The sequence below is a fragment of the Salvelinus namaycush genome, chromosome 36 (assembly GCF_016432855.1).
Source record: "Salvelinus namaycush isolate Seneca chromosome 36, SaNama_1.0, whole genome shotgun sequence".
Classification (NCBI taxonomy): Eukaryota; Metazoa; Chordata; class Actinopteri; order Salmoniformes; family Salmonidae; genus Salvelinus; species Salvelinus namaycush.
Window position 1 is genome coordinate 21,917,559 of NC_052342.1, and position 10,720 is coordinate 21,928,278.

Below are 10,720 nucleotides of genomic sequence, written 5' to 3' on the forward strand. Positions count from 1 at the left end.
AAAAAGGAGCGTGTGTGTGTGTGTGTGTGTTCACATTTCCCAACAGAGGAGCAGCTCATCTCTCTTTCATTCAACTTTTTATTCTCACTTGATAATTTATCAATCTCCATACAGTCTCCTCTCTTTTCTCCTTTCTCGTAACTCTCTCATTCCATCTCATTCATGCTCTCTCTCTCTTTCCCTCCATCCTCTCTCTCTCTCTCTCTCTATACATTACTGATACGGACACTGAGGGGGCTACTGTCTCTCCCCCTCCCCCTCCCCCTGCCCCTCCCCCTCTCATCCCCTTGATAGCTCTCCTCTAGTTTCATCTTCTCTGGGTCCGGTCCTTCCTCTGCTCCCCCTCTGCTGCTGCGGGACGAGTGCATGGCCGGGCTTGGGGGGGGGGCCTGTTTGAAGAGGGGCGGGGTTTTTGTTTTGTCCACCTTGTCGAAGAAGGTGAAGTCCGCCACATACTTCCCAGACGAAGACAGGGAGACCACGGGGGGGAACTCGTACCCCCACAGGATCTCATCTGGCAGGTAGGAGGTGCGCACCTGGCAGGTGGCGGAGGTGGGCTCCACTGTGGCACTCATGATCACCAGCAGCTCAAAGTCTGCCAGATCCGGATCCGTCCATCCCCCTCCTAGAACACAGGTAGAGTGAATGAAAGATACAAATTTAGCACTACAGATCCATAATAAAAACATTTGGATATAACAATAAAAGACTAAACGCTATTTCAAAGATACCGTCTGATTTCTCTACTGAATCCAGATTACAAAACAGATTTATTCTAAATTCCACGGTCACTTCCAAGCATAGGACACAGACAGAATGAAAGAGATTCATATCCATTATCACGAAAAGCAAGAATGGGATAATAGCAATAAAAGGATAATCTTTACTTTCCAACATAGACCGACTTCCCTACTAAATCCAGATCACAAAATAGACTAAATTCACTAAATGGACTAAATTCTCTGATCACTTCCGAGCGTAAAACCCAAGTTAAAGTGGAGATATAAACAGAGTCCATTGACAGAAGCCTTTTACCACATACATGTACACTCTCTCAAACACAAAACACACGCCACACACTTATTGTACGCACAAATAGCTGCACCACAAAGGCCTATATAGGTTGATAATGAACATCAAGCACACAAACAGTAAAGATACACACCCCCTTCAAGCACACTGCACAACTGCCTTAATTTTGCCAGACCCCAAGAAGAGTAGCTGCTGCCTTGAGTTACACCCCCTTTTTCCCTCAGGACAGCCTCAATACGTCAGGACATGGACTCTACAAGGTGTCAAAAGAGTTCCATTCACACTCTGAATGGCACACATAAACAATCCCATATCCGCAGGAAGTAGGGGTGCTGAGGATGCTGCACCCCCTTACAAATCTGAATTAAAAAAATGTATTATATCAAAAAACATTATTTTCAAACATATATATTTGTTCATAAAAGTAGTGCACTGGGCCTTTACAGGATGTATTAGCTGCCCAATAAAAACATTTCATCATCTCTGTTTTGGCAAAAAAGGTAGTTGTATAATTAAGAACAGTATCTTGCAGGATTCAATAGTTGGAATTGTAAGAGTTGTTGCCCTGTCGCTTTCTCTGCAATCATCATTCTAATAGAATTTTTTCATTTTATTTTATTTCACCTTTATTTAACCAGGTAGGCTAGTTGAGAACAAGTTCTCATTTAAAACTGTGACCTGGCCAAGATAAAGCAAAGCAATTCGATACATACAACAACACAGAGTTACACATGGAATAAACAAACATACAGTCAATAATACAGTAGGCAACGTCTATATACAGTGTGTGCAAATGAGGTAGGATAAGGGAGGTAAGGCAATAAATAGGCCATGGTGGCGAAGTACTTACAATATAGCAATTAAACACTGGAATGGTAGATGTGCAGAAGATGAATGTGCAAGTAGAAATACTGGGGTGCAAAGGTGCAAGATCAATAAATAACAGTATGGGGATGAGGTAGTTGGATGGGCTATTTACAGATGGGCTATGTACAGGTGCAGTGATCTGTGAGCTGCTCTGACAGCTGGTGCTTAAAGCTAGTGAGGGAGATATGAGTCTCCATCTTCAGTGATTTTTGCAGTTCGTTCCAGTCATTGGCAGAAGAGGAAGGAAAGGCGGCCAAAGTCAGAATTGGCTTTGGGGGTGACCAGTGAGATATACCTGCTGGAGCGCGTGCTACGGGTGGGTGCTGCTATGGTGACCAGTGAGCTGAGATAAGGTGAGGCTTTACCTAGCTGAGACTTGTAGATGACCTGGAGCCAGTGGGTTTGGCGGCGAGTATGAAGCTAGGGCCAGCCAACGAGAGCGTACAGGTCGCAGTGGTGGGTAGGATATGGGGCTTTGGTGACTAAACGGATGGCACTGTGATAGACTGCATCCAATTTGTTGAGTAGAGTGTTGGAGGCTATTTTGTAAATTACATCGCCAAAGTCGAGGATCGGTAGGATGGTCAATTTTACAAGGGTTTGTTTGGCAGCATGAGTGAAGGATGCTTTGTTGCGAAATAGGAAGCCGATTCTAGATTTAATTTTGGATTGGAGATTGGAATGTGAGTCTGGAAGGAGAGTTTACAGTCCACATATTCTAAGTCAGAACCATCCAGAGGAGTGATGGTGGACGGGCGGGCAGGTGCAGGCAGCGATCGGTTGAATAGCATGCATTTAGTTTTACTTGCATTTAAGAGCAGTTGGAGGCCACAGAAGGAGAGTTGTATGGCATTGAAGCTCGTCTGGAGGTTAGTTAACACAGTGTCCAAAGAAGGGCCAGAGGTATACAGAATGGTGTCGTCTGTGTAGAGATGGATCAGAGAATCACCAGCAGCAAGAGCGACATCATTGATGTATACAGAGAAGAGAGTCGGCCTGAGAATTTAACCCTGTGGCACCCTCATAGAGACTGCTAGAGGTCCGGACAACAAGCCCTCCGATTTGACACACTGAACTCTGTCTGAGAAGTAGTTGGTGAACCAGGCGAGGCAACCATTTGAGAAACCAAGGCTGTTGAGTCTGCCGATAAGAATGTGGTGATTGACAAGAGTCGAAAGCCTTGGCCAGGTCGATGAATACGGCTGCACAGTAATGTCTCTTACGGCTGTTATGATATCTTTTAGGACCTTGAGCGTGGCTGAGGTGCACCCATGACCAGCTCTGAAACCAGATTGCATAGCGGAGAAGGTACGGTGGGATTCAAAATGGTCAGTAATCTGTCTGTTAACTTGGCTTTCGAAGACCTTAGAAAGGCAGGGTAGGATAGATATAGGTCTGTAACAGTTTGGGTCTAGAGTGTCTCCCCCTTTGAAGAGGAGGATGACCGTGGCAGCTTTCCAATCTTCGGGGATCTCAGACAATACGAAAGAGAGGTTGAACAGGCTAGTAATAGGGGTTGCAAAAATTGCAGCGGATAATTTTAGAAATAGAGGTTCCAGATTGTCTAGCCCAGCTGATTTGTAGGGGTCCAGATTTTGCAGCTCTTTCAGAACATCAGCTATCTGGATTTGGGTGAAGGAGAAATGGGGGAGGCTTGGGCAAGTTGCTGTGGGGGGGTGCAGAGCTGTTGATCGGGGTAGGGGTAGCCAGGTGGAAAGCATGGCTAGCCTTAGAAAAATGCTTATTGAAATTCTCAATTATAGTGGATTTATCGGTGGTGACAGTGTTTCCTAGCCTCAGTGCAGTGGGCAGCAGGGAGGAGGCGCTCTTATTCTCCATAGACTTTAGTGTCCCAGAACTTTTTTGAGTTTGCGCTACAGGATGAAACTTTCTGCTTGAAAAAGTTAGCCTTAGCTTTCCTAACTGCCTGTGTATATTGATTCCTAACTTCCCTGAATCCAAAAAGATCAAAACCCTGTCCTCAAACATTTACATCAAAAGTTGCAAAGTTATGGACAAAGACCCAAAACATCCACATCAAATTAAATATTTTCAAATAACATGGAAAACAACCACTTTTGGTGCAGTTTTAATTTACCATCCTTACAAACCACTTCATGTAAATGTACATTACTGTATTGTATATAGGCTGGTCATCTAGGTTAGAACCTGTAGACTTTCTATCACCATGAAGAAAAACAATGTTCAATACACTAACTGAGTACATTGAGACATCAAGTGGTTTGTGATGATGTGGCTCAGTTGGTAGAGCATTGTGCTTGTAATGCTCAGGTTGTGGGTTTAATTCCCACGGGGGACCAGTACAAAAAAGTATGAAAATATATGCGCTCACTACTGTTAATTGCACATAGAAATCAGTTGCCTTTGCAAAGTATTTCAAGAAACTGGAAAACATATATCAAGCAAGTATTTTTATGTTTTTATGAGTTTTTATGAGATTAACTGTTTTGTAGAGATAATTATCAGTCTCAAGTTACAAATGCTGGTAAACACTCAAATACATTTAATTAAACATTTTTGCACCTTCCATGTCTCAATTGTCTCAAGGCTTAAAATCCTTCTTTAACCTGTCTCCTCCCCTTCATCTACACTGATTTGAAGTGGACTTAACAAGTGACATCAATAAGCAATCATAGCTTTCATCTGGATTCACCTGGTCAGTCTATGTCATCTGTGAAAACAGTCCTTAACTCTAACCTGGACCCAGTACTGCTCTCACTTCATAACACACGCACACACATAGAAACGCACACGCACAAATATCACACACACACACACGTATGCACCGAGACAAGCACACACAATGCATGATATGGTAGACTGTCTAGTCTATTCAGTCGCTGTTGTTCTTGACTACTGGTTTGAGCAGTCCTGACAGTGCTCTTCTGAACAGCCTTTACAACCTCTCTGCTCCTCTCTTCTCACTCCTGTTAACAACTACAGTGTACTGAGGGGATTCATGTTAGTGCACTCATTGTAACCCCTTACTGAAACTCCTGACAGTGTCCCACCGTATTTGGCAAAATCCCCAACTCCCCGTCCGTGTGCCCCCAAAGAGCAGCAGATATTTCCACAGAAATGCATCATTAGGATTTGAGAGCTGCCGTGAGAGGAGGCCAGATTAGAAGATAGATTCATAGATAGTGCAGGGGCTATTGTCGGGCTATTATGTACTGTTAGTATTTTGATTCTTCTAGTAACAATATTTTGATACTTTAAGGTAGTATTACGATTTTTGCAGATATTACTTACATTTTCAAGGTACACAGTGTGAAGCCAAAAGCCAAATGCAGTGTTCTCTGGGATCAGGCATCATTAACTAAACATATTACGTGTACAGTAACACAATGCCATACAATCTGACCACAGTCAATTTAACAGGAGGAGTTTGGGGCTCAACTACATAGAGACCCATTATAGAGAGAGAGAGAGAGAGAGAGAAGGGGGGGAGAGAGAGAGAGAGGTAGATCAGGGATCAGTATGGGTCAGTAATAGCTCTGTGGTTAGTGGTGATGAGAGGCCTGCCCTCCTGTAAGAGGATCCCCCCAGCTGTGTGTCAGCACCCCTCACTGTATCAGACTGTACCCCCATTGTCTTTTAATGAGAAGCCCTGGCACCCACTCACACACATTCCACTGACATACACATAGAGATGGGGAGAGAGAGAGACCCCTCTCCCGGTGTCATCCCCCAGACCCCAAAAATGTGAATACACTGGAGTGAACTAATAGGTATTTCACTCTACACTGGAGTGAACTATAATGAAATGGTGCATGGTGTAAAGTCTCATTTGCATTTTTCCCAGGGTGTCTTTTCTCTTTGAGTGAATTGTCGAGTTTACCACCCATGACTGTATTTGTTAGTGACACAGACATGGTTGTTGAACTATTTCATTATTTCACAGCAAGGCCTGTGGGTTTCACCTAGTAAGTTCCTAGGCGAATGTTATAATTCAAATTCAACGTTGGCAATATATAGTACTTACATATATCATAAGGCCTTGCTTTGATTGCTTAGTTTTACCCTAGCACGGTGGTGTTGGGAAACTCCTGGTTCACAGGCCACATCAGGCCTGCAAGTCACATTATGCTGGCTTGCAAAGTGATGAATGTGTAATTCCTATTGGAATCGAGACAGAGCTAGGATATCCAACAGTTGGAATTTTTATTCACCCTCAACCCTCATTCAGAAAGACTGTCAGGATAATGGAAATTGATAAAGGAGACCACCTAAACCATTTAAACTGGAACAACCATTTCAGTAACAGGTGCAATAAATATATTTAACTAATTGGATTAGTTTAGAAAAATATATGTTATCTTTGTGTAGCATAGCATTATTCAATCAGTCAATGTACATGCAAAAACACAGTAGTGCATTCTGGGAAATCTGATACTGATGGGTGTGGTTTTGATGGGACTGTTTTACTCTCTCACCACTGAGTTTTAATTTCACTCTTACAGAGTGATTTTAGCTTCTGAATCGACACTGGCCGATTTGCTGTGTACACACGCATTCACATGTACAGTATGCACGCACGCACGCAAACACACACACAACCCTCTACAACAGGGATCGGCAAAAAGGTTATTTTCAAATACAATCACTTTTTTGGCATAGTTGTGGTCAATTTGCAGTGTACAAATCATTATAATGATGTTCCCTACCATCCACCCTACACTCCCCCCCTCATCCCTCTACTGTCCTGGTCCTGTTCCAAATGCCCTCTATCCATCACAGCAGTGACCTTTAATCTCCTAAATTCACCCTTCTCTGTCTCTCCACACGGATGGCTTTCCATTCCCACACCCCGGCTGGCCCTCTCGTCCTGCTGGTGATTAAGACATGGGACATGGTCAACTATAGCAACAACTTCACCTACTTTACACAGACTGTAAGGTACTGTAGTTCACTACACCACTACTACAACAGAACACTGAACCTGCCTGTCTATTTTACTACCATGTCTTAGGCCACTTACAGTAATATCAAATTGGACCAATAGGACAAGAACACTAGACCGTAACTACACTATACCTGCCTATGGAACTGGTAACCATCAAGTTTTAGGTCATGAAATAGGACCAATTGAAGGAGAACACACAACACAAATAACTGACCATGTGAACATTAAGCTACTGTATATAATCATTCCTACCCTTGGCAGCCCAGGCTCTGAGCGGGCTGCTGTCGTCTATGATGTGGTAGAAGGTGAGGGGGAGGATGAGGAAGGGGCTGTCGCTGGACGTGTCCACCTGGAAGGGAACGTTCCTCTGGTCCAGACGCATCGTCTCCCCCTCCTTGGTCTGGGACGTCTGGAGCAACTTCCCCGTCACCTAGGAGCCAAATGGAGTCATTTGGTTAGGGGACATGTGCAAGGATTCTGAAAAGAGGAGTGTCGATGGAAAATGACAACTGCGTCATTCTCACAGACAGACAGACAGACACACAGACACACACACACACACATACACACACACACACACACACACACTGTGTCTCTACCGAGCAGCCCAGCAGCAGGCTCTTGCGCATGTTAGCCACACGGATCATTAGGCAGGGTCGGCCCTCGTGATTGGACACCACAGCGTACTGGCTGAACTTCACTGTCTCTCCTCTCTTCTTGGGCCGCGCCACCTGAGGACAATGGGGAAGAGTGTGTCAGAGCCACACAGTGTAGCATGATGAACTACACTACCCACAATGCTCTCTGGAACATATCCGGTTTGAGTAAATATTATTGTGCTGCACAGCCTGCTGTAAGTCTCCTTATCAATACACACAGGGCATGAACTTCCTATCATCTTAACCTCCACCCCCAACACGCACACAGAAACACACACACACATATAGATAACTCCGACCCTGAGTGAGAGATAGAGAGGGCAGCAGATAATTCATGTTATAGAGGGTTAGAATGATAAGAGGGAAGAGGAGAGGGGGATAGGGGGAGAGAGAGAGAGAGAGGGGGGAGAGAGAAAGGGGGAGGGGGGAGGAAGAGAGAGAGAGGGGGGAGAGCTGGATAGTAAACACTGCTGTATGTGTTGACTGTGGATGGATGCAGTGCATATGTGACCCGATTTAGGAAACTAGTCACGACTTCACAGCAGAGCCGTTTGAACATAAATGCAGAAATGCCTTCTCGAACATGTGAACTTTCATGTGCCTTAATAACAAACTTGTATGCCATCTGTAAATACAAATAAAAAAGTTAAATTACGAGCCTTGTTGGTTAAGCCACAGAAAAAGTGAGCAACCTTCCCATTAGCCATGATTGGCTGAGATAATGAGTGGGCTGGACATGCCGAGAGAGGAGAGAGGATTGGTCTGCCATATAGAGGCTTCTGTTTATTTGAGCTCGTCAGTCTGTGTTGGTAATCCTGTCGAACATGCCTTTTAAAAATGTTTTGTTGTGTAGTGGAGCTGCATAAGTGTTGCTCTCCATTTTCTGGAGGATCAAGTTTTGAAGTCATGTATACAGGTAAGATAGTCTAGCGTTAGCTAGCTACATTTTCAGATATTATATGTTTCTAATTTTGACAAAGTGGTTTCATTTCAAGCTAAAGTGTACTGTTAGCTAGCGTTAGCTGGCTGGCTCCCTAGCTGATGTTATTATTCGTTTCCCAGAGCAGTTTGTTTTCTAGTTAGAGTGTAATGTTAGCTAGCTAATATTGGACCTGGTTGGTTAGCTCCCAGCACTGTGGCATTGTTGCCACTTTGTTCATTGTTGTTTATCTAGCTAACGTTAGCTGACTGGCTCGTTAGCTAACGTTATGTGATGTGTGTGATCTTAAACGTTGTTTACCTAGCTAGGTTCATTATTTACCCAGCTAGCTATATGTCTGAAGCTAAAGTGTACTGTTAGCTAGCTAACGTTAACTGCTCCCTAGAGGACGTTATTATTCATTTCCCAGAGCTGTTTGCTTTTGTAGTTAGAGCCTAATGTTAGGTATTGCTGGCACTTTGTTCATTGTTGTTTTAACTAGCTAACGTTAGCTGGCTGGCTCATTAGCTGACATTACATGACGTGTGTACTGTACAACACTCGTTAAATATGGCCGGTGTCAGTAAACATCTGCAAAAAAGCGTAATAAAATTGTTGCCAGCATAGCTGGTTAGGCTGTTTTCATGTTATCCAGAGTTAAACAAATCATCAGCCAGAGCGTCAAGTGTGCGCTTCGAGAGAGAAACAAGATGGGTGGGGCTAAAGCTTAAGAGGGTGTGAACGATGCTGAATGGGTGTAGACAATGAAGAGCTCTTTACTAGACACAAAAATATTCAAAGGCGATTTTCTCAAAAGTGAGTTTACAAGTTGATCAACTTTCAAAGAAGAATTACTTTCCCATTGTTCCTCAAATGCAGTGTATGATATACCAATTTGTAGCTCAGAGTCTCTACTTTTATCCAATGTAAAAAAACACCATTTCACATTTTGGTACATAAGACCGAATCCAGGTGGTCAGTCACATATTATAGCACTGGAAATTTGACGTGATGTGTAGGTCCAGATTTTTCAGTGAAATACTGTATATCCATACTGTTTAGTGGTGGTTTACTTTATCAATGAATGTGATGGATGGTAAAGTGAACATCTTATCAATCTGCCCAGGGGAAGGGTGAGGTACCTTGGCGAGGAAGGTTCCAGTGATGAAGATCTCAAGCACCATGGTGATGACCAGTTGGAGGATGAGGAGGATGATGGCAGCGGGACATTCCTCTGTGATGCAACGGAAGCCGTAGCCAATTGTGGTCTGCGACTCCAGTGAGAAGAGGAACGCCCCTGTCAGAGTCTGCACCTGCATCACACACGGGGTGTGGTTGGACGGAGGGTCAGACTCTGGAGGTAGGGGTGGAGAAGGGAGGGACAGGGAGAGAGGTAAGGTTGTGAGATTGATATGGAAAGCAAAATATGTCAGGGTTGAAGATTATAGGGGAGGTACAACTGATTGTATTGGTATTTTGAGGTATCATTGCTCTCAAATACCTTAGCATTCTGTCTCTCCCTCTTTCCCTTCTCTCCATCCTCACATAGCAGTGCCACCAGGTACCACAGAACCCCTCCCCTCCCACCTTCTCTCCCCCCATCCCTCTCTCCCTCCCTCTCTCCCCTTCCTCCATCCTCACCTAGCAGGTCTCCGTGCACCAGCGCCACCAGGTACCACAGAACCCCGAACAGGAACCAGGTCCCGGCGAAGGTGGCCGAGAACAGGAAGAGCTTGTAGCGCCACTGCATGTCCAGGAAGGTCGTCCAGATGTCACGCAGGTACATTGCCCCACGCCCGCTCACATGCTCGATGTGCACGTTGCTGTGCCCGTCCTTGGAGAGAACGCGCCGTCTCCGTCGGAGCGCGCAGACCGCCGTCGCTGCCCCCCCTGCCGCTGCTGCCCCCCCTGCCGTCGCGGCCCCCCCTGCCGCCGTTGCTGCCCCGACCCCTGCCGCCCCCCCTGCCTCCAGCAGCGGCTTCAGAACCTCCGTCTGGATCATGGAGTGACACACCTTCTGGGGGGAGGAGCCGCGCGAGGAGGGGGGAGTGGCCGACGTCATGGCTGCAGCTTTATCAGGGGAAGAAGGGAGGGATGGTGGGAGGGGGAGTTGATGATGGAGGAGTGAGGTAGGGGGTGAAGGGGGATAGAATGGATAAATGGGAAAGGAAGAGGGTGACGGTGGAAATTAGTGAGGGAGAGAGGTGAAGAGGGAGAGAGGTGAAGAGGGAGAGAGGTGAAGAGGGAGAGAGGTGAAGGGGGAGAGAGGTGAAGGGGGAGAGGAGGGAGAGGAGTGAAGAGGGAGAGGAGTGAAGA

General features: G+C 45.3%; 1 protein-coding gene across 1 annotated transcript; it reads right to left on the minus strand.

Moving 5' to 3' along the window:
* Nucleotides 1-206: 206 nt before the first annotated feature.
* LOC120030711 (ATP-sensitive inward rectifier potassium channel 10-like) lies at nucleotides 207-10,466 on the minus strand. Its single transcript, XM_038976161.1, has 6 exons — nucleotides 10,349-10,466; nucleotides 10,046-10,273; nucleotides 9,547-9,758; nucleotides 7,426-7,557; nucleotides 7,079-7,256; nucleotides 207-625 (listed from the first exon to the last, which is right to left on the minus strand). The coding sequence occupies exons 1-6, from the start codon at nucleotides 10,464-10,466 to the stop codon at nucleotides 207-209; spliced, it is 1,287 nt and encodes a 428-aa protein (XP_038832089.1).
* Nucleotides 10,467-10,720: the final 254 nt, after the last annotated feature.

Bases quoted from the DNA above. Each gene is read 5' to 3' on its own strand.
- LOC120030711 (XM_038976161.1), bottom strand. From the start codon at position 10,466: ATGACGTCGGCCACTCCCCCCTCCTCGCGCGGCTCCTCCCCCCAGAAG. The intron at 9,759-10,045 runs GTGAGGATGGAG...CCCTACCTCCAG, and splicing joins GGTGCACGGAGACCTGCTAG to AGTCTGACCCTCCGTCCAAC. The intron at 626-7,078 runs GTAGGAATGATT...CCTGTGTTCTAG, and splicing joins CAGAGCCTGGGCTGCCAAGG to GAGGGGGATGGACGGATCCG.